The 23,780-nt window shown below is 33.4% G+C and overlaps 2 protein-coding genes and 1 long non-coding RNA gene across 14 annotated transcripts in view; 2 read left to right on the top strand and 1 right to left on the bottom strand.

Moving 5' to 3' along the window:
* The window catches only part of LOC108036003 (transcription initiation factor TFIID subunit 3), a 101,544-nt gene that overhangs the window by 992 nt on the left and 76,772 nt on the right, over positions 1-23,780 (top strand). For 6 of the 10 annotated variants that reach the window (XM_050887018.1, XM_050887021.1, XM_050887022.1 and 3 more), the window contains exons 3-8: positions 51-1,733; positions 2,974-3,084; positions 3,148-3,989; positions 4,790-5,168; positions 5,228-5,690; positions 5,748-5,864. In XM_050887018.1, coding sequence (XP_050742975.1) covers positions 51-1,733; positions 2,974-3,084; positions 3,148-3,989; positions 4,790-5,168; positions 5,228-5,690; positions 5,748-5,864 — 3,595 coding nt within the window. Of the gene's footprint in view, positions 1-50; positions 1,734-2,973; positions 3,085-3,147; positions 3,990-4,789; positions 5,169-5,227; positions 5,691-5,747; positions 7,210-7,233; positions 7,798-10,383; positions 10,791-23,780 lie in introns of those variants that run through there. The other 4 variants (XM_044091303.2, XM_050887017.1, XM_044091302.2 and 1 more) reach the window with 4 other exon arrangements.
* LOC108036001 (calcium/calmodulin-dependent protein kinase type 1) lies at positions 11,367-19,920 on the bottom strand. 3 transcript variants are annotated; one of them, XM_017111892.3, is made up of 10 exons: positions 19,735-19,918; positions 18,964-19,182; positions 18,772-18,906; positions 16,228-16,272; positions 15,898-15,972; positions 15,685-15,823; positions 13,024-13,288; positions 12,388-12,514; positions 12,199-12,286; positions 11,367-12,141 (listed from the first exon to the last, which is right to left on the bottom strand). In XM_017111892.3, exons 2-10 carry the CDS (start codon positions 19,077-19,079, stop codon positions 11,908-11,910), a joined length of 1,224 nt encoding a protein of 407 aa, XP_016967381.1. In that variant the 5' UTR covers positions 19,080-19,182; positions 19,735-19,918; the 3' UTR covers positions 11,367-11,907. The 3 variants fall into 3 exon arrangements, with proteins under 3 accessions (XP_016967381.1, XP_016967382.1, XP_043947239.1); XM_017111893.3 differs by lacking the exon at positions 16,228-16,272 and having other exon boundaries at positions 19,735-19,920; XM_044091304.2 differs by lacking the exons at positions 11,367-12,141; positions 12,199-12,286; positions 12,388-12,514; positions 13,024-13,288 and adding an exon at positions 13,982-14,186 and having other exon boundaries at positions 19,735-19,920.
* Positions 20,574-22,364, top strand: LOC122817871 (uncharacterized). Its single transcript, XR_006367441.2, has 3 exons — positions 20,574-21,496; positions 21,985-22,057; positions 22,116-22,364. It is a non-coding gene; the product is annotated as an uncharacterized LOC122817871 (long non-coding RNA).

Below are 23,780 nucleotides of genomic sequence, written 5' to 3'. Positions count from 1 at the left end.
AGCCTTTTTGGCGACCTTTTGTAAGACATTCACGTATTCTGTGTTTCTAGAAAAATTTAAAGGTTTAGACGCACCGCCTCCGTCGTTGATAGCTGTCAGCCATTTGGAACATTCTGAAAAAGAATTGATTACATCTGAAAAAGACGCAGTAAACACACGAACAATAAATTCAGAAACTAAAAACTTCAATCACAATGCTGTATTATTGATAAGTGATAGCGCAGATGCATCGTTGTTATATTCTTCGAATAGCCTTCCGATGTCATCCGCTTTGACTGCTACAATATCAAAGAAGAACAGAAAACCGAAACCGGACCTAGCAATCGAACATGGTCAAATCGTTAAATCAAATATCTCTTTCGGAAAGTCTCAAGAAAAGTCCCAGCGAAAAGCTTTAAAAATGTTTCAAAAACTTTCGAAGAGCCAAAATGACGCTTCAAATAGTCAAATTCTGAACATGAAAAAGTCTAAGAAGCGAGTCAATCATGGAAACAGCTTATCTGATCCAAGTAAAGTAAATATAGAAAAGATGTTCAAAAAGCAGAATAGGCATAAGCAAAAGAGTGTTCAACTTGAAACTCAAACTTTGAGCGACTTTCCCATTGAAGCGGACATGAATACAGAAAATTTTATCGCAGCTGATATCCCTTGTGCGGAACCTGTAGTGTTAAAGCAGATTGAGATTGGATCCCAAAGTTCTGTTTTTCCAGTACAACCAGGAGGAATACAACAAACACAAGTATCATTGCAGTCAAAAAAAAATGCATCAGAACCGGAACGAAGTAAGCTGGATATATTTAAAAAAATTTCTAAGCCGCGCACTCCCCGTCAGGATGGTGGAGCAACTCAGGTACCTCCTGGAATAGGCGTACGTGTATTTGGAAGTACCATGCCTGTTTCGACGTTAATTAGTCTTCCATCTGGGACTACTATAACACCTACACCCCCAGTAGGCCAGACTCCGGAGGACGCAAATAATCCTAATTCGAAAATTAACCAATATGGTGTATTGGGCCAAAAGCTATCTTCTCCTAAAGATGACATAGAAATGTCAACTATTAATCCCATAAAGGCAAAGAAGCGGGGCCGAAAACCTGGAGGAAAAAATTTGGTAAAACAAACTCATTTTACATCACATTCCCTTATTGAATCGTCTAAAAAGGAAAAGTCAACGCGTGTAGGTGCTTTTAAGCTAGCGTCATCTGAGACGCTGGTATCACAAAATTCCTTAAGCGTATCTATGCCAACAGAGCCTCTGAACCTCAGCAGCACAGATCAGGCTTCAATCGAATATTTACCAAACTTTCACGCAAAAAAGGAAAGAAAAAAGTACAAACTAAAATTTGACACGGGCTTACCACAAAATGTAAAGGACTTCAACAACGTATTTTCTGAAACAACATCCTCAACCGTAACTAGTTCAATTCATCTTATGAAACAAAAAAACGAAGCGCCCTGTCCGGATTCATTAATGACAGCTCCCAACACTTTGTCTAATACATCATTATATCCTGGAAACCAGACAGGAATGGTTCCATTGCTTCCACTATTGCACTTTCCACCGCGACCGGGATTGATTCCTTCTGGACCTGGACTTTTTCCTGCAGTAACAGGTCTGGTCGGCTTTGGAAATAATAATAACACAGTCGGTATTGCACCATTCATAGCATTTCCTGGTACAGAAGGATCTGTTGCTGACACCGTTAGATGCCCACCAATTAAAGATTCTGCTGGTACGTAAAATCATAACTATATAATTATATGCGTTTTAATAATAAGCGTCTGTTTCTGCATCATTCTTCTAGTATTTCACAATTTTAAATAAAATTAAAAGAATATCAGACGTCTATATCGTCCTGGGTATAACACGAAAATATATATATATCCTCCATATTTAATATTATGTTCTCCTCTAATATTTAACAAAAGACTTGTTAAATATTATTGAATTAAGAATTTAATTTAAAAAAAATCGGACTACAATGTTATTAGTTGCAAAATGATAAAGTGAAGTATCACATTATCTTTATATTTTTCTAATTATTATTTAGTTCTGTAAAATTCAGAAAGATATACGCAATGCTGCCAAGGGTAACGACCTTCAATTGTATAGGATATCTTGGAAACTACTGCGTTAATATTTCAGATTAAAATTTCTTTTTTACTTAAGCACCGCAAGTTTGTTACACGAACGTCCAATACTTTATAGTTTAACTGTTAGAATGTATTGTTCTCGTCAATACATACCGATTGACCTAACAAAACGGACAAAACTGTGGCGCCCACATTTTTTATTCTAAAATAAAAATGAGTCTGAAATGCATCAAACGCATCACCCTTAATAAGGTATGGTGTCTCGGCGATCACGCACCATCAACATATAAAAGTTCTGATATCAAATGTTGTGAAGAAAAATACTTGTAAATTCGACTAAATAAAGACACTTTCTATAATGGGTTTATTAGTACGGTCACAGATTTCCAGTTCTGCGGCTATATATGGTAGTCGCCTACGCGCACTCTCCTGATGCTCATCCACCAGTGATGTTCCCATTGATTGACCTAAAAAAAATTTATAGCCATAACGCTTAAATCTGTGTGCCTATTTCCCATAATCCTGGTCCTTAAGACGAATTGTCTCACGCAAAATTATATTACTACTACTAGTCGAGAGGAAAGAATACATAGTGCATCACAACACGAAAACTTACTTTTTGTTCACAGTATATATGGACTCATTTTATTATTTTTTTGGGAGGCTTAAAAATTTCAATTTTCATATTATGATTTTGAAACTGGGAATACAAACGGAAGTGAATACATCTAATAAATGGATATGGCAACATGATATAATGCTCATTTAGAATAAATATTATGTTGAAAAAGTTTATACTCTATTGATTTTAAGTAAGAACGAAACCCTAGATTTATTCGGTAAAAGTAAACAACAAAAATATAAATTACTATTTTCAAGATACTGGGAATGATCAACTCCTAAGAAGATCCGGACAGATGGACTTACAGATTGATAGAAACTATTGCAATGTTGCTCCGTTGGTGCCAGACTCAATGAAATTTTCTGAGTGTAAGTTTATTGTAAATATATAATTGATATAATACAAACAAGATCAACTTCATTTAACTGTAGGTAAACCAGTATCTTGCGGTAATACTGACATGGAAAATACATTTACACCTTCCAAATTTAAGGCAAAGCCATCAGTGCAGGCTTCTGGAAATCTTGGAGATCCGATTGAGGTATCCGATGACTCAGACGAATCAATACAAAACAGACAAATTGTTCAAAAAAAATCTCCATTAACTTCTCCAAACCACGCTAAATCAAGCTTAGTACAATCACAGCACCAAACGTTTGCAACTCCATCACCATTATGCGAAGACAAGAACCAAATGGACTTAAGGAATGTTTTGCCGAATACAAGCCCAAGTGAATCAATTAAGAAGTTGAAGAAGTCAGTTAAACTGAACCTTCCCGATGTAAAAAACTTTATTCAGATAGCTCCTTCTCAGTCGTCATTTCCGCAATTCAACTTGCCAAATTTTATAGGAGGTGATAAGTTCAGTTTGGCCGGTGGAGCTGATCTTATTCCTTTGGCAAGAATAGATTGCGGGTCGGCATATTCATCCCATAAGGTGCCATCTAGCAGCTTAACAGGGGGAGTGGCTTCAGGCGTAATCCCTATTTTACCAAATCACATATCTGAGGACCAGCAGTTTATGCCTACATTTCCAAACTACGAGGATATTAGCATTACTCCGACCGGAGCGTTGTCACTAGATCCCAAAGTGCGCAAACACCATAAAAAGCCTAAAAAGATTAAAGAAGGAAAAATTAAAAAAAAAAAGGATAAAAAGGATAAATCAAAGAGAAAAGATCGAGTTGCCTTAGCGTCTAATAAAAGTGACCGAAAAATAAAAGGGCTTGACAAAAAGCAAAAAAAGGAAAAAAAGAAGGACAAGGAAAAACAGGTTGGTGATAATTCCATTATATCAAAATAAATCATTAGGAATGCAATTATTTCCTGATTGAGATATGGAAGTACAAGGTTCCTTTACCTTGAAGTAATACACTAAATGTTTTCTTCAAAATAATAATGGATTCAGTTCGCTTCAACAATTAAAAAAACATATGGATGGATGTGTAGCTGTGCTAAAAAAAACACTCACGCAAGTAATTCAGGCAAAATTTGAATATAATTGTTTTTTATGGAAGAAATCAAATCGAATTACATTTTAAATAATATTATTCGGGCAGAATACATTTAAATCTACTGAACTAAAACGAAAAACAATTTATAAATATTTTTAATGGAACTATATTAAAACTTTAAAAAAAATTGACAAAAAATATGAACACATTGAACGTACTAATAATAATATTTAAGGATATGGTCCCTTTATTACAAGTTTTTGCCAAATTAAAAAAAAAAACTTCGCAAGAAATATTGCACCTCTGATGCGATATACTTTCGAATTTAACGTAGTTTGCTCAACCTTACAAGGCAAGTTAAGATCGGCTGTCAATATGTTTCTAAAATTTATTGATCATATCGGTAGTTTTTTAGAAAAGCCAATAACTATCATAGATCATATTTATCCAAAATACCGGTTTAGTTTTGGTTCAACTGTAAGGGTACATAAACTTCCAATTCCCTTAAATAATTTATTTTTTTTCGGTCTGATGTGCTTATTGCGAGGATACTTTTTGTAGTATTCACTAGTTCCAGCTTTTCATCGATTTGTTGCAAATGTTTCCCTTATCTTTACAGATTTTAATCCAAATTCCGGAAGTCGACGAATTTTCTAGGGCACCTTTTATTAACAACTTAGATTATGGCTTCACTCAAAGTGTACCCGCGAGTACACCTGTATTGAAAACCAGTCCAATGTCAGTAAAACCGCCACTATCGGCCACTTGTGCGATGTCTCCAAAAATACAGCAGTCTCCAAGTCAAATACCAAAACTAACACTGAAACTAAGTGGCAAGTCCACAACGTGTCCTGAAAAAGAGAAAGACACAACGGATGCTGTCAAGGTGTCACAGCCAACTATGTTTCCAGTAGAAAATAAAGAGCGTGAGCGAGATAATTCCCCGGAACTAGCCCGGTTCTCTCCACTGGTTACCGGGCCACCGAAGAACAAACAATGTATGTAGGGTTTTGTTCATAACTTTAGTAAAATGACAAAACGTTCATATTATTTACAGCTGATACACATTTATTAGGCATATCAAGTGCAGGACCCCTTTTAAACATATGTTCCGGTAACTCTATGAAAGTAATACAGGAACCTTTCCCAATGGCTACGCGAACTTCACAGATATCCACAAGTCAAAACTCGTCCAGCTCAGCCGGTTGGATGTCGAACCCTAGTAACAGTAATGTTGCGTCGTCAACGCTTTCGGCTAGCTCAGTTTTGTTACCACAGCAATTGATGTTGACATCTAATACGACCATGAATAACTCACTCTCATCAGGAGGTCCAAAATCTTGCTCGCTTAGTTCACCAGCAAATGTTCCAGAAGAGAATTCACATATTGCAGAAACAAATCGTCCATCGTCATACGTCGACGCCGAGGGTAACCGTATATGGATTTGTCCGGCTTGTGGGAAGGTAGACGACGGTTCTGCTATGATTGGATGTGATGGCTGTGATGCGTGGTATCATTGGTATGATAATACTACCCCCGATCTGTTAAGTTTACTTATGATGATTTTTTATTTTAGGATTTGTGTGGGCATTACTTTTGCTCCTAAGGACAACGACGATTGGTTCTGTCGCGTCTGTGTGACAAAAAAAAGAGTTCATGTGTCTGAGAAAAAAAAAAGGAGAAATAAGAAAAAGTAATTTATTTTTATTTGACAACTTTATTTAGTTAGACAGAAATTCCATCCTTTGGCCACGCCTGACAGCATTTTGTTTCGATATATAAGGCTTTACTAAGTATAACCTATTTGATTAAGTGAGAAAAGGAAAAAAAGGTAACTTCGGCAAGCCGAAATGTATATACCCTTGCAGTTATAAGAAATAATCAACATTAGTAACTCCATTTTATATTTTTAAGGATTGTTGCTATCTTCAGTAATATTAAAAAATATATATATTTCATTATTTCTCTGACCGTTTCTTTGACAGCTATATGTTAGAGTCGTCCAATTTTTATTAAAATTAATTTCTTAAAAAAATAAAATATATTCCCAATATTATAATTAATAATAATAATTAATTTTATTTTCCCACAAACTTTCCTATAGTTCCTCTGGTAGCTGTATGATATAGTAGTCCGATTTAGATCAAATTTAAATCGAAATTGATAACTCATTAAAAAAAGTTATTCTCAAGCGTAGTATATGTTAAAAACACCAAAGACATAATTTTTTCATATTATTTTCCGATCGTTTTTATAGCAGATATATGATATAGTCGTCCGATTTTGATAACATTTAATTCAAAATACAGAACTATTTAAAGAATTATATTTCCAAGCGTAGGAGGTTATATATTAAAAAGCATTGAAGACATAATAGCTTTAAAACTGAGATACTTGCTTACGTAGAAACGGACGGATAGACGGACATGGCTAGATCGACTTGTCTAGGGATGCTGATCAAGATATACATATTCTTGATACTTTATGTGGTCGGAAACGTCTCCTTTACTGCGTTGCAAACTTCTGACTGAAATCATTATACTCTCTGCAAGGGTATAAAAATTCCAATTTTTATTCGCATATTCGATCCAAAACTGTTTGAACAACTTACATACTTTTTACATAGACATTTAGATTCAAGTGTCATCTACATATATGGTCGTTAAAAATCTTAATTGACCGACTCCATACTTAGAAAAATCAAATTTATCGAAATAAAATACTGTCATGGCCTAAACAACAAAATGATAAAAATTCTGTCGGGCTAGTCAAATACAGGGGTGTCACAGAAATATTTAACCAAATATCGGTTTTACACAAACCCATTCAAAAATATGTAGATGAATCAAACCCAACATTATTGTTGGTGGCTTTAAAAATGTCGAAATTTATTCTGACACTACGGTTTTGGTTTTAGAAACAACCATCTTCAATTCCACTCCTGGTCTGTGTGCAGTTTTTTCATGGTTATCCAGACGTACAGGGCATGGCTTGGTCATAATAACAAGTTATTTTCTTAATAAAAATTATAACCTATATATGTTTTTATGAATGTATTACAGTTTTTTGGGACTACCTTCTTTACTCCAGGGGGATGATATCAGACCGTAAAAATTTTACGGGGAAGGTAATCTTAGAAGCAATGGCGTTAGTCCCCCCTGGAATAATACTTATTTTTTGGTGAAAATTATTTTAGTAAAATATATATATTTTAATAAGAATAATATTTTTAACCCAAAAAAGTATTTTCTAATTTTATTCTTGTTTGTTGGAGAGAAGTGGTGGTTCAATCGCCATTTGAGACCATAAGTTTGTTCGACTTTGAGCCCATTAAAAACAGCCCGAGCTTCTCTACACATTTAAAACGAAACTCCTTATTATTAAAACATTATTTATTTTCATAATTTAAAAAAGCGACAAATTAAAAATTGAGTATAAAGTAATCGAATGCTTAATATCTTTTAGTAAATTACCTATGATCAATTGTGTCCCACATATGTATATCGTATAAAAAGTGAGGAAAATTATCGTAGTAAAAATCACATTTGTATATTTTTGTGTACTTTAATATAGATCTGTTGTACAATATAATATTTTTTACCCAAAAAAGTTTCCGAACCTAAAAAGTTGTTACTATTCATAGCCGATTCAATACAGCGAAGCCTGTCTGGATTTTGGAACTATACGAGCTAGACTTTTGGGATTTGGCAAGCAAATTTGTGTGCTTCGTGAGCAGCGTCAGATGCCACACCCACACTGACGCTCCCATACTATCTCTAAATCGTAAAAAGTAACGGTTCAGAATTTAGGACCAAGGAATGTATGATTTCAAGTAGTGATTTCACATTGATACTCTGTAAAAAATATATCTTGAGAAGTAGAAAGAAAACCCTGTGTCGAGAAATGCATATAGTGAACTTTTAAGAAATACCTTTTTATCATTTGCAGTCATGTTTATGCAAATAATTACCTCTCCAGTATTTTTTAGAGGAAATGCAAAATATGGTTTATTATTTACATAACCTAATGCTAAATCATCGCCCTTCTCAAACGGTACCCGTTTCAAAAGCACAGGCATCAAGAAACTTAATACTACTCAAATTGAATAAAAAATGTGGTCTAAAAAATTACGTTCTTAAAGTTTCTGAAAAAAGTATCTTGATGCATGTAAAACATTTTGGGGCTTATATTTTTAGACGTTTGCAGAGGATATATTAATTTCTGTCAGAAAATTGCAACGCAGTGAAGAAGTATCCGTTCCCTTAAAGTATATATATTCCGTCCGTGTGTCTGTCTATCCGTCCTAGTCTCTCTAGTCAAAAGTCTTATTTATTTTGCAGAGTATATAAGTCGGAACCAGCCGGATCGGAAAACTATATCTTATAACTCCCATAGAAATGATCGGAAAAAAATTTAAAAAATAAGAATAAAATATATTTTTTTTTAATTTTACTGAAGTCAGGCACAATCTTTAAAAATTTCACATGGTGTATCTCATAACTGCAACGGTATATAAACTTCGAACTTCAAAGTTAACTTCCTTTTTTGTTTAACATATAACCTCCTACGCTTGGAAATAATGATTTCTAATTGGTTTTGAACTTTGAATTAAATTGTATCTATATCGGACGACTATATCATATAGCTGTCATAGGTACGATCAGAAAATTGGTGGGAAAATAATATGACAAAATGTTATCTTTGGTGTTTTTTAACATATAAGCTTCTACGCTTAAAAACAATTTATTTTAATTAGTTCTGAATTTCGAATTAAATTTTATAAAAATTGGAAGACTATATTACATATCGACATAGCTGTCAAAGGAACGAAAATTTGTGGGAAAATAATATGAACCAAATTATTGGTTCAAGGATTTTGGACATATCGTATAATATTGAAAATACATTTTTTTTTTAAATATTAAAAATTTTGAATTAAATTTAAAAAAAATCGGACGACTCTAACATGTAGCTTTCAAAGAAACGGTCAGGGAAATAATAAAATAATTTGTTTTTTAATATCACTGAAGCTAGCAGCAAGCCTTAAGAATTTAACATGGTGTTACTTACTTTGATTATTTCTTATAACTGCAACGGTATACAACTCCTCTTTCCTTTCTTATTTCTTATATTTTGTAAAGCCTTAACACCACATACATTTTTGTGAAAAGGGGGAAACAGGTTAATTGAATTTTGATAAGTTGGGATCGACTAAATATATCATACCATATCAGGCGGAATACGTATCTTAATTGTTTTGAGTTCTTTTAACGGTGATTTCCAAAACTCTTATGCGGATCTGATTATAACAATTTAAAGGATTCCAAACCCTAAAATAGAGTATAGATATGGACAAAAATACTCAGTGCAAAATCGTTAAAACAGTTTTTGAGAAATCGGAAAAAAGATGAAAAAAAAAATAGATAAAAAACTTTTGGCAATAATTTTAAGTAGTGCTACTGTACAAAATGTAGCTATTTCTAGCTGTTTTCTCGCCAAACTAGCTAGCTTTTCAAAAGTAAGCTGCTTACACATAACTTGTTTTACCTACTTCTTTTAAACGGAGCGTTCGATTTTAAATGAGGTGTCATTCGACGTCGGGAGCATTTACATATATAGCAATACCTTTCGATGGTGCTCTGGTGCTCTTCGTCACTACTTGGACTGCCGTTTACGGTGGTATAAATGGGAAAATCTTTAATAAAGGTAACTTTAAGGAACAGAACTTAAAGGTAACGGGGCGGCTCGATGAAATTAGCAACTGCTCACGACAGCAGCTGTGTCCTTTACCCTATTTTCTCATTAGATTTTCATTTTTTAAGTTTATTACGGAATTTCAAAACCGCGTGCTGCGTAAATTTATCTTTTTTATTTTAATCTTAACTACTTTTTGAGAAAATTTTTAATTAATTTTAATTTTTAATCAAATAAATAACACAAAAAACATAAATAAACTTTCGTTGGTATATCAAAGTCGATTTGTATATTTTTTATTTTTGTATTTTAAAAATTAAAAATAAATACATTTTTATTTTTAAGTTAATCACAAAAGCAATTTTTTGTCACCAACTTTTTATACCCTTGCAAAGGGCAGTGAAGGAGACGTATCCGACCCCATAATGTATATATATTCTTGATCAGCATCACTAGACGAGTCGAACTAGTCCCTCAGTTTAAAGCTATCGGGCTGAAACTTTCCCTTTCTATTGCAGGTAGTATATAAGTCGGAAACAGCCGGATCGGACAACTATATCTTATAGCTCCCAGTTCCTATGGGGGAAAAACAAAAAAATTTTTAACATATAACCTCCAACGCTTGGAAATAAAATTTTTTAATTGGTTTTGAATTTCGAATTAAATTTTATTAAAATCGGACAACAATATCATATAGCTGCCATTGAAACAATTGGAAAATTAGTCGAAATGTTTACATAATTTTATCTTTGGTTTTCTTAACATATAACCTTCTAGGCTTGGAAATAACATTCTTTAATTAGTTCTTAATTTCGAATTAAATTTTATAAAAATCAGACGACTATATTATATAGCTGTAATAGGAACGATCGGAAAATTGGTGGGAAAATAATTTTTGTTTTACAAATTTGAGCTTTGGGGCTTTTTGACATATTATCTTATAATATTGGGAATATAATTAGTTATATTTTTAAGAATTTCGAATTCAATATTATAAAAAGATGTTAAAAAAATTGTCTTAAAAAAGAACGAACTTTTTTTTCAATATCACTGAAGTCAGCAACAATCATTAAAAATAGCACATGGTGTTACTAAAGTTGATTGTTTTTTATAGCTGCAAGGGTATACCAACTTCGGCTTGCCGAAGGTAACTTCCTTTCTTGTTGTTCACTTTAGAGTAGTGCAACAAATTAAATAAAAATTTGAAAAGTAGAAAAAGTGCGTCGACGATACCAGCGGAATTTGATTACTTCTTAAACGCAGTATTGCTTGTATTTGTAATGCGCTATGCTGCTCACTTTTTTCAAAAAGGCGGCAAAGACTAGCTAAACAAATTTTATCCGACGTACCAACTAGCTAATACTTAAACTTGATTCGACGGCGACGACTTAAATTCTCCCTCCTTGCTATTACTGGCAATACCTTTGAAACTATAAACAGCAGATCTGGTCAAAGATACCTTGAACTATGTTTTAAATTAACATATTTTTTTTTTACAAGATTCCATCTGAAGGGGCCTTTATTAACGAAAAATAATTTTAGTTTTTCACAATAAATTGTAACATTCAGAAAATAAATAAAATTCCCTAGTGATGTTTTACTGCATCTGTAGTTGGACTTTTCAATCCGATTCGTTAGTTTGTCAAATGACACCTCAAAATTGTAATGAATGTAGGGGAGCAAATAATACAATAAATCCATCCAAGAGTCATGATTGGATACGGAACCAAATTGTTCTCATTGTTGGCATATTTTTTACAGCGATATACTCGCTTTAATAATGTGTTCATAGACATGTTAAACGACCGATTGAATTTTTGTAGTGTATTGCGTTGGTTAAACAGTATCCTTACATCTCAAATATTATAAAGAGATGCATTAGTGCTGGTGTACGCACATTCATGTTATTATTTTTTTCGTATTTTCGATTGAAAAAATTATCCGATTAGTAAATAGGTCATATTTACTAGACTAGAACAATCGTTAAAATTCAAAAATGTAATTCAAGCATATATGTAACATAATTTTGATATTCAACTTTGCTACTGTGATGCTCCATTTGTGCTGCCTAGCGTCTCACCATCTTCTTGTGCATCACTTTGTGCTGATTTCTGCGCTGATAAAACATTGGAAATGTGTGATCCAGACGCTGCTGTTGAGTTTTTAGAGTCTTTTTGGTTACTGAAATCACCAGTAGAATCAAAATTTGCACTGCTATTGCTGTTTAGCGCCATTCGCTGCATCTGTCGGATCACTGTCGCCGCGTAGTAAGCTTGCTATACAGGTGAAACCAATATTATGAATATAATCGTAAATAAAATTGAAGAACCCACCTTCCAACGGGATTTTGCGAAATTTTTCTTTAGTTGCTCTGACACGGTTCCGTGAATGTTTCTGCTACTTGCCTCATTTCCAGAAATCCTAGTTTAGAATGGTAATATATATATATTTCAACTATACTCTCAAATTTGGACTTCTTTATTTTGTATTTTCTATTAATTTTCTTATTATTTAACACTTACCAAGCATGAGCCAGAGCTTGCTTGCATGTATATCTCATCTCTACTGATACGCACATCAAATTTTTAATAAAATGCTTGGCGGACTCGCTTATTTCATCCCAATATGGTGAATCGAATTCAAATTCTCCTAAGAGTGGAATAAATTTATGTATTATTAGGGTCTTGTTGGCGTGGAAATAATAGGAATAATGAGGTACATTCTATTCGGGGGAAGAATTTAGATATCAGACTTAGATTTTTTATCTTCGTACGCAAACATGCCACGTCAACCCTGACACGCCCACAAATATAAAAAAAAAACGTAAATATTAACGGAAACAATGAAACTATGAGAATTGGGATTTCAATAACTGCAGCGCGCACAGTTTGCATGCTAGAAAAAGTGGTTTATACGACTTGTCAATACCTATCAGTTGACCTAAAATAATGTTTTCGAGTAACGGACCGCAGAGTTTACACGGACAGACGGACATGGTCAACTAGTGGTTTTTAAACATCGGCTAACCGAAGTTAAGACACGTCAGCCGTTTACGCGAGTAGCTTTGTTTAATATCACAACACAATAAGAATGTAATTACTTATAACATACTCCCATATATTGTGTATAATATAGGCAACAAAAAAGTTTTACAATACCTTTTAAAATCTGAGCGAACAGATTAGCATCATTTTCATCATAAAACGGAGGGTAACCACATAATAAGATATACGATATTACTCCAATACTCCACACATCAACGGCTTTTCCATATGGTTTTTGTGCCAGCACTTCTGGAGCGACATATCCGGGAGTTCCGCATGCTGTAGCCATAATTCCAGAATCCTCCATTTTAGATAATCCAAAGTCGCTAATCATAATTTTGCTATCATCGTCAGGACTATAGTATAGTAAGTTTTCCGGCTGTAAATATAAATGTAATATTATTATTTAGATTTTATATCTAATTTACGAACATAAAAACGAAAAATACATTTGTAATAAATTAATTTAATTAAATTATTTTTTTTTGTCTTAAATGTTTTTACAAGAAATTGAGAAAATGTTATGTTATCGAAATAAGACAAGATAAAAATTCTATGTAACATAACAGAAACGTTGAATTAGCGTCTTGGTCATCTTGTGGAGTGTCAACTTGTGGTTTTGCGCCTTTTCCCAAAGTTAAACTATTATGGAGAAACTTCCTGATTGGCAATGCGTCCTGTTTGGCGCAAGCAACGGGCGGCCTTGACAAACTGAGTGCTGTGTTCTCTGTTATTATTCCAAAATATTTAAACATGCTCAGCAGAATTTGTGGTTTTACAGATGTTTTTTTAAGAGCGATGAAAAATCAAGATCCAAATATTTTATCGACTTAAGTTTAATCCGTTTGTGGGCGTGGCGAAATTAGTGCGCGTTATCTGGAATCTGCATGCCCAGTATGACTCTTGTAGCTTTTATAGTTTCCGAAATCTCACCGTTTATACGGACAGACGGACATGGTTAGATCGACTCGGCTAGTGATAATGATCAAGAGTATATACACTTTATGAGGTCGGAAACGAATCTAGTGGCCAGTAGGTAGGTAGAAAAAAATGATAAAAATATCATACATCGTTAAGTGAAAGATGCCCAAAGGACATTTATTTTTATTATTTAAATATTTATTTTAAATCTTTTTAATTTATTTCCATCTCCACGGGGGTGTACTGATTAGTGCTTTGGTGATTGCTTTTTTGACTTCACTTTATACAATTTATTTCTTGTCCTTTTATTCTTTACGCAGTCCAGTCCTTGGTGTGCCCATCTCTTTCTTGCGATTCTGAAAGATATGAAGCAAAGTGAATATTACATATTGATAAAAAAATATTGATTACGAATGTACATATAAATAATTATTATTTCAATTTGATTAGTTTTCCGTACATACGTATCTACAATGGTACATTTGTACTACGTAAAATTTTACTGCTCACTTATGTACCTTTGCGGTTTTACTATTTTAACTATATTGTTCAAATTGAACTAAACTTACCTGTGAAAAAATGTATCTAAAATTGATGTCTGAAAGCAACCAAATTTTTCAAGACACGAAGCACGAACTTCACTTTTTACAGTTAAAAATGCAAGAGACGTTCTCGTCCCACGCGCTTCCAAAGAAAAACTTTATTAAACGAGAAAGGTGTTACCCTTGCAGTTATAAGAAATAATCAACGTTAGTAACACCATGTTAAATTTTTAAGGATTGTTGCTAGCTTCAGTGATATTAAAAAAAATTAAAAAATTTTTCAATTTTTTTAAACTTTTTTTTTTGACGGCTATATGTTAGAGTCGACCGATTTTTATTAAATTTAAATCGAAATTCTTAAAATTGATCGTTTCTATGACAGCTATATGATATAGTCGTCCGATTTTGATATATAATTATAATCCGAACTATAATTTCTTCCAAGAATAAATGAACATTTTGTTGTATTCACAAATAAAATTTGTTTGCATTTGGCCCGGTATATCATATAATACATGTGTTCAAAAAAGTTGATATAATAACTTTTGTTTGTTAAAGGTGCGTTTGTCACTTGCTTGAAATTTATTACAAAGAATATTGAAGATTTGGCGGAATCTACGTAATCAGTACGATTTAAGATTACTGCGATTTACAAGAGTTGGTAAATCTATCAAAGGAGTTGTGAAGAGATAAACTCATTAACGTTGGGGTACCTCTATGGAAAATCATAACGTAGCCCTTATTGTAATTTAAATTTAAAATGATTGTACTGACACTATTCCTGGAATCTATTAATATTTATCAAGAGTAAGCGGCAAAATGCCTAAATTATACACCGAGGCAGTAGAAAAAAACAACCTTAAATCCAAGTTAACAGAGTATTCGGAAACCCGGGCTGATTTAATAAAAGATGAGAGTGGTTTACAGATTCAAAGGCTTCATTCAAATTTGTATATATACGGTGACACGTTATTGTTAAAGAGTTGCAAAAATTTTGCAAATGAGAAGTAATAATGCGTTCAAATGTTTAAGGAATTGCTGACAATTTAGTTACAATAGTTCTGAACATTCTGAAATAATAAAAAAATTTTACCAGATAGTAGAAAAACAGATAATGAAATAGAAATCATATATTCGTTTGTAGCCTTCACGAAGCGACTTTTTAAAACCTTAATATATGTTTAGAGAATAAAGGAGCCGACTACAAAGTAATTCACATATTTCATAAAACAGGTACTTTCTCTGCAGCGTGCCACATATAACCATCTGTAAGTAAGAAAGGTAATAGTTTTTAGTATTTATATTGATTTACCTTAAGGTCACGATGGACGACACCTTGCTCATGCATATAATCTACCGCTTCTAGAATCTGTCTTATCAGATGAGAAGCGTCCTTTTCAGTGTAGGACCCCTTTTCCACAATGCGGTCAAAAAGTTCGCCACCAGTAACCCTGTTAAATCCAGAAATAAAAGTAAACAAATAGCTTGGCCTAACTAGAGAACGGTTTAGATTAGAGTCACATACAACTCCATAACTAGGTACACCTTCGACTTGTCTTCATACGTTTCCAGGAGTTGCACTATATTTGGATGAGTTAATCTGAAAGTAAAGTTGAGACACTTCATATTGTGTGGGTAGCTTGGCGTAATAAATTGTAAAATGTAAAAAGCCTCAAAGGCTTTAGACATTTTTTTCAAATAATATTGGAACCACCTTTAAGAAAACAATAAAACCGCAGTAAATCTGTCTTGACTTATTTGGGTGTGATCGAAGCCCCAATACACACTGTTCTACAACTATTTTATGTATGTGAGTGCATAGTTAGTTCAAAATGGGATCGGGATGTGAACTCACCGCGTTCCGTTTGGACATTTGCCATCGAAATGATTTGCACTGAACCTAAACATGAAAAGAAAGTAAATTAAGCAAACAACAAGAAAGAGTTCGTAAAACAAGAAAAGCAATATAAATAAGCAAAACAAAAAATATCCTTACGTATGTCGAAAACAGTGATTACTTTTAAGCCATTTCTTAAGAAAAAATAATTATTAAAAAATGTTGGATTCCTTTTGGGTAACTTAAATTTCTTTTCGAAATTTCGAAATTGTATATTAAGTAATAAGCCTGTGAAATTTTGAAATTATTGAATGCTTTACCTTGTAATGTTTTTTTTTCTTACTTTTGAAAGAATCAATAAAAAAACAAACTTTTGTGTTAATTTAAATTAGTTTTAACTTGTAGGCGAATGCGACTTCTGTCGGCTGAAGCATTTTTGAAATGTGCCATAGCCTGGCTTAATAAAAGTTTTGTCACCATATAACAAAAAATTTACATTTAAATTTAATGAAATACGAAATAAGATCTAATTTACCTAAAAAGAAGTTATATTTAAAAGAAGCAAAACAAGGCGGGTGTTATACGGTAAAATACATTTTGTAACATTTGTCGGAAAGATTTTATATTAAATTTGTTTCAAATAATTTACAAAAACGGAGATCCTGGAGCTCGATTTCTTTTAATCGATACCCACAAGCTAAGTTATTCCAAAGTTTTCTTCCACTTGCGATAAATAATATTATTTTTTTTTTCATTCATACATTTTATTTTTTTCAAACATCCCAGCTCTACCATTAAGTGGCGAATATATTTATTTATTTAAAATATAGATACCTTTTTAAAGTGTTTATTTTTTCTAAACTTTTTCACTCTACGTAACAGGTAGAACTACACAAAGCTAGAGGAGTGTCCCATGCAGTTCCTAGGCTTCCTGTGAAGCGCAAGTTTACTTGGGAATACCTATCGATTTGCCACGCCCACTGCAACGCCCACAAATGGGCAAAACACATACCATATATTGAAATAGGGGATAGATGGCGCTTTAGAATACCACTTTGATGCTTATATATCCATTTCCCTTTTGCTCCCTTATGCTTAGTAACGGGTATTTAATAGTCGAGGATCAATTATAGCGTTCTCCCTTGTTATCACTGGTTTTGTCGACCCTAACCTTGTTTTGACTGTAATTGATCAAAGATTATTTACTAACAGTCCGAATTAAACACATATTAATGTACCGATAAGTATTGACCGTTTAAATAAAATAAAATTTTGAAAATATGGGAAAATGCTGATGACAACCTTATGCGGGAAGTGCTGTATAGGAAATCAAAAAATTTGCCTACATAATCCCACTTTTCTAGCTTTTGCAGCTAGCTGAACTTAACGACAGTTTTATATGACCTTTTTAAGATTAAGGCATCAGATGGGAAATGCAAACACTATCTATTTTACAGTAGTAGTACACAAATTTTTAATTAAAATATTTAATTAAATGTATGTATAAAAACTATGGTTTTATTTAATGTTAATTAAATTAGTTCTCTTCCAATGCTCCTTCCAATAAACTACCATGATATTTGGTGCACCATCTGGGAAAGTGGTAGTACATGTATACTATGAACAATAAAAATAAAACACTAAATAAACACTATCACTAAGGTGGTTCAAACGTATGATTTTAATATATGGGTTTATTGAAATGTCGTTTATAGAAACGAAATTCGGCGCCCCACAACTACACGTTTGAGTACAACAATTTTTGACAAATAGAAATTAAAGAGGCAAAAACAGATGTATAAAAGTCAACTACCTAATGGTTTTGAAATAATAATTTTCTTACTTCTTATCGATATTTACCTGAGCGATACCCGATAACGTACCATATTTACGCTACATTTTTACTGACCATGGTGCATGAATTTTTGCCACTCACATGATGCATGAAATTTTGCATCATCATTAGTTGTCGTGAACGTTGAGCAGTGACCAAGTATAATGTTGTTTTGCTGAACGACGCTCCTGTCAAAGTCAGCTTAGCCCTGCTTATTAAGGACGTATTTCGAAAAATTTAAGTCAAAACTTGAAATTTTGATTTTAGTAGGCCTTACAGAATAAGCTGCTTTTTATCGATCCAAAAAATACTTAACAGGGTGTCTGAGACCCTGTCAGAATTAGCTTTGCTATTTGCGTTCAAGGAAACCAAATTCACCCAGCACGGACTTTATCTTTTCGAGAAATGGTAATCGGCATTTAGAAGAATAGCTAATTTTACACTAATTTCCCCGATAGCCGTTTAAAAATGTTCGTGCGGTTCCTACAGTCTACAATAACTGCGATTCAAGTGAAAACTTTAGTAATTGGGAAATTCTTCATAATTACAGAATCTAAAAAATAAAGCGTAAATAAAATTTAAAAAAAAAAAATATATATATATATTTTTTTTTATTTGTTTTATAGTTTAAAATGTTAAAAAACCAGGCGCCTGAGAAACTCTACTTTCTGAATAACGATCACCACAAAAAGCATTTTTTTAAACCCAAAAGTGTTTATGGAGCTTACCTTCTTAAAACCCGAATTTCATTCTCCAGAGATTCCTCCTTGCCCTTAAGAGCTTTTTTGTCGATAATTTTAACAGCAAAGTGATCACCAGGGGTTTCTTTACTTTCGGCAAGGCGTACTTCTGAAAAGGCCCCACTGTCAAGCGGTTGAGATCAGATTAATGCGCTGGAAATAAACTTGCTAGGCACATACGTTCCCAAAAGCCCATGAAGATTGTATTTCTCCTCGATTGACACTTGCTTATTTAGCTCCCTTATGTCCTTCGCCTTGGCTTTCTTGCCGGAATCCTTTTTGCCAAACAACGGCATTTTGTGGATACGATTTAATATTCCTTCGATGTTAATGTCAAGTTGAACAAATTCGCATAGTTATTGTCGCTTCAACAGTTCCAGCCAGACTTCTTACAGGTTTCTAAAAAATATTTGAACGACACAAACCTTATCAGCACAGCCGCTCATACAGCTTGACACAAAGCAATGCAGTTGTTTTCGTTTCGGGGCTTAATAATTCTCTTAGCTAATAAGCTCTGCTGCCAAAGGTTACATTTTAGCTGATTACCCTATATTGCGTACACTTGTGTTCGAAAACAACACACTCGCGAAACATTAACCCTATATAATATAAGCGCTTGAATCCGCAAGAACTTTATGATTCCTGAAGTTTAAAACAAATATTTACTTGGGCTAACAATTGCTTTTAACTAAATCATAAAAAAGTCACAGATCATTTTTTAAGTTCCCCATATTGAAAAGTTCGAAAAATACAATCACTGTTAAATAAAGCTGCTCCCAGCGCGTATTGTTTATACAAATCTGTACACAGAATTTTCGGAATTTATACTCCATTAAGCATATGATAACAAACTTGCTTAACCAATTCTTTTGATTTCCCAGCTAAATTTAATTTGTTTACGCTATTGTCTGTACTATTCTGAAAACCTTATTTTTACAGTTTGCTACGTACTTTTTGGGTTCAGTATTAAACAAATACACACAGTCACATTTATAACGCGGTTTAAAGCTTATCTTACGGCCTGCATATATTTGTGCATTGACGCTTAATAATGCTTATTTTACAAGCTGGCACGCTAGAAAATACAATTACTTTGAGTATTGATTTATTGATTTTTTTCAGGCGCTGGCGCAACCATTGTAGCAGTGTTGTCATTTTGGCTTTTTTCCCAACATTTTCAGCTTTTTTGAAACAAGAACTGCGGGTGGTAAGAATGTCATATTTTGTCTCTATAGTTGGACGTGTGTATCTTTTTATTTACATATTTTAATGTTCGATGCACTTTTTTTTAAATCTTCTCGTAAAAAATATTTTTTTTTTACCCCAAACAAGCTATTTTCAACGCAACACTGGAGCCAGTTGTACTTTTATTGACAGTTTTTTTTTCGTGATCCGGGATCTAGTATTGCCCAAAAGTGAAACAGTCTCCCAAGTGTGTTATATTATTATTTTATATTTTAAGGTTACTATTGAATACGCGAAGAAGCCGCAAAAATGAAGCTTGTTATTTAGCTTTAAATAAATTATAAATTTTCATCTTAATAATTATTGTTATTAAAGTATATACCAAAATGTATTTATTTGAATCATATCGATTCCTTTGCAATAAAAAATGTCTCTTTTCCGATAAATTAATGATTCAAAGAATTTTGTCTTTCCATAGAAAAAAAGTATTCATAGTTATAAAGGAGATATATATACATTGACATTTTATTCTCTTTGTTATCGAGTGAATCCATAACCCGATTACTCTAAAACGGCGGTTGGAACGGATTCAATGAAATTTTACTATTCACTTGTGTGGGTAGTTTTCACTGCGCAGCTATTGGATATCTCCCTGCAAGCATTTTCTATCGCGGAAGGCACCTCTAGTGACTTCTAGAAGATGAAAACTATCGTCCGCGATATCTGGAGTCTGAAAGTGTCGCTTAAGTGACTCCGGGGAGTGCCGCCGAAGTGGCACATTTCTTCCCGACGGGAGTGACTTCTGCGATGCGAATGCGATATCGCCGAAATCACTTCTGGAAGTTACTTAGAAGTGACTTAACACACTCTTGTAGAAAATACCAGAGGAGCTTTTCCCCATTGGAAATCTTGAATAAAAAACTTGTTTTCACATGTTAGACAATATTTTGCATTTATATTTCCATAAGGTCTTAGAGCGCTCGTAGACACGGTCCTTGGCATATCGGAAATGCTGCTTAATAATTTTATTTATGTTCAGCTACGTTCACATGACAAATTTAATAAGAAGCCACATTTTTTATATTTAAAATTAAAATAAATTTGGAGGATTACCTTTTATAATTGGGTGGAGAATCTTTGAATGATTATTTCACTGCAATTGAGCCAGGTAATGTGAAAATATCTTGAAGTAATCGTACAGCTTCACGTAAATTCGCACTCTTCGTTGAGTTGGACATTTTAATGTGTTATACAATTTCAAAAATTCCGAAAAACAAAACAACACACAAATTTTATACAAAACTGGACTGATTACAAGCAAAAGAACAATAATGAAACCACAAGGTTATCGATGGTCGTATTTTACGGTCGTTTTTTTTTTTTGGTACTGTTCTCTTGACAAACAAATAGTAGTAATCCTTGCCTCTTGCATTTCTTGTCAGTTGAATTTTTTATTGTAAAGAGTAAATGCCATCAATTTTACATACCCGTTACTACTATACTAGATTCTTCAGAAAGTATCTAACAGGTAAAAGGAAGCGTTTCCGGACCCATAAAGTATGTATAGTGATATATAAGATCACTTGCTGAGTCGATCTAGCCATGTTCGTCTGTCAGTCTGTTTGTCCGTGCGTATGAAAGCAGAGATCTCGGAAATTTTTTTTTATGATAGAATCAAAATTTTAACTGAAATGTATTTGTCTAATCAATACCAATCGACTCACAAAAAAAAAGGTGCCACTAACGCCAACAAATAGCCAAAACGCTTAAATCTGTCTGCCGCCCACATAACTTCATTATCTCTTCGTTCCTTAAACTGAGTAACTAGTATCTGAAAGTCGAGGCACTGAACTATAGAGTTCTTTCTTGTTTTTTTTGGGAACTTTTTTTTTTGGGGATTTGAAGCATTTGAAGCTGTGTTTTTATGGAGAACCGAACATTGTAGAAGGCAGCTCAAATTTGCATTATTCATTAAAATGAATATTACTAATTATATACAACATATATATTGCCTAGACAATAGATGCGGGAAAGCTACAAGCACGCGAACATCGCAAAACTCTAGAACGTTTTGGACTTACAGACGGAAGTAAGAAATACTTGCAATAATATTTATATAATTCTTTATGTTCTTTAATATGGAAAAGAAAATAGGCCTCTAGGGAACATAAGCTGGAAGAAGCCTCACCCACCCTTACCAGAATGCAGGGCGTCTTCCTGCAGAAACGGTTGAACAACCCCGATCTGTCTCCTACTTCCTCAAAGCCCATGTCTACATATTGGGAGCCGAAGCTAACAGCATGCGTCGAAATATGCTGCCAATGTTAAGAAGGCGGTAACGATACTTTGGTGGGTCAAGAAGGAATCTTTAAACTATTTTCTTTAATAAAAACAATTCCTTGAACATTTCAATGACTTTTTGTTTGATTTCATTATAAAGCAGAAGACTGGTATTTTTAAAATTGATCTATTATTTTCTTATGAGTTTGTCAACAAATCCAGCTGATTTACGCTAGGACCATGCTACATGCATTGGCGATGAACTCGTTAACCTTCGGTCACCGTGAATCTGTTTTTGACCAAGAGCTTTAGCCTAGTAATTACTTAGTCGAAAGCCGTGAGCTAACCATAGGCGTGAGCAAAATAGGCGGCTAAAGCTTTTGTCGAGTCTGCTTCAGCGTTGGACTCAGATGGGGTAAGGAGATACCAGAAATTATATATAATTTAGAGAGTGGATGCCATTGGCATCGACACGATGTATAAAAAATTTAATCATTGGTTGTGTTTGCGAAGAGTCCGTTAGGAAAACAAAATTAAATTCAAATTGGTTGAGATTGGGCCAAACAAACTTGATTAGCTGCCTCTTTGTTAAAAATCTTTTTGTTGAGCTACCAGTAAGACGATGGACCATGGGGGGTGTCATCGAAATCACTTCCAGCAAAATTTCCCCCGAAAAGCAAATCTCAGTGTCACAGACGTAATTTTTAACGGTTTCTAAATCCTCCGTATTTTGAAAGACGTTTTGAAAAAATAAACCAACTTACAAATTCTTGCCAAGAATACACCTGTATTTAAGGCAACACTAATTTAAGACCTACATGCATACAACAATTATTATATTTACTTTGCGTTATATTTAAAAAATACGCATTTCAAAAAATTAGCTAAAAAAACGTCCAAAAACCGTCCAGCCTGACAGTGGTACCACGAATTATTTATAGTACGGTAGTTAGTATTGTAGTGAAAAATACATATTACTTTTGGTAAAAATGTTATGTTTAAACAGTTTTAGTTATTGAGAAAAATTATAAAAACATGTCGTCTTTGCAAAATGTTGACAGCACTGTCGTGAAAATTGTCTTATTTTTTCCGGATAAGAAGCCGGCAGCGAAGCTTTGCTGCTTATATATCTGGTCTTTTAAGCTGAGTACCAGTTATCTGATAGTCAAGGCACTCGCCTACAGCGTTCTTCCTTGTTTTCTTTTATTTTGTACAACATGCGCTTTAAACAAGTATCCTTTTATAATTAAAAAAAATAAGCATAAAATAAGTTTAAAACTTAATGAAAAATGTTCAAAATAAATCAAATAAAATGCGATAATTATTTAATTTTTGGTCATTTTTGGGTAATATTCTAGGAAAAAGGAAATCCGAATTCTTCTGATTATTTATATGATACAATTTTTTTGACTTATAAAGATGATCATGTACTTAAACTTTTAAATCTAAAGACAAACTCTGTAGCTTCAAGGTTACAATTAAAGGTGCAGTTATGACGCTATTGACTTAACCGTGTTTATTTTACCATTGGC

This window comes from Drosophila biarmipes, chromosome 4 (genome assembly GCF_025231255.1).
Source record: "Drosophila biarmipes strain raj3 chromosome 4, RU_DBia_V1.1, whole genome shotgun sequence".
In the NCBI taxonomy this organism is placed as follows: Eukaryota; Metazoa; Arthropoda; class Insecta; order Diptera; family Drosophilidae; genus Drosophila; species Drosophila biarmipes.
The sequence above is the reverse complement of the archived record's forward strand: the minus strand, read 5'-3'. Positions and strand labels throughout refer to the sequence as shown.

Bases quoted from the DNA above. Each gene is read 5' to 3' on its own strand.
- LOC108036001 (XM_017111892.3), bottom strand. From the start codon at position 19,079: ATGCCGTTGTTTGGCAAAAAGGATTCCGGCAAGAAAGCCAAGGCGAAG. The intron at 15,973-16,227 runs GTGAGTTCACAT...CTTTACTTTCAG, and splicing joins AAATGTCCAAACGGAACGCG to ATTAACTCATCCAAATATAG. The intron at 13,289-15,684 runs GTAAATCAATAT...TTATATTTACAG, and splicing joins TCGTCCATCGTGACCTTAAG to CCGGAAAACTTACTATACTA.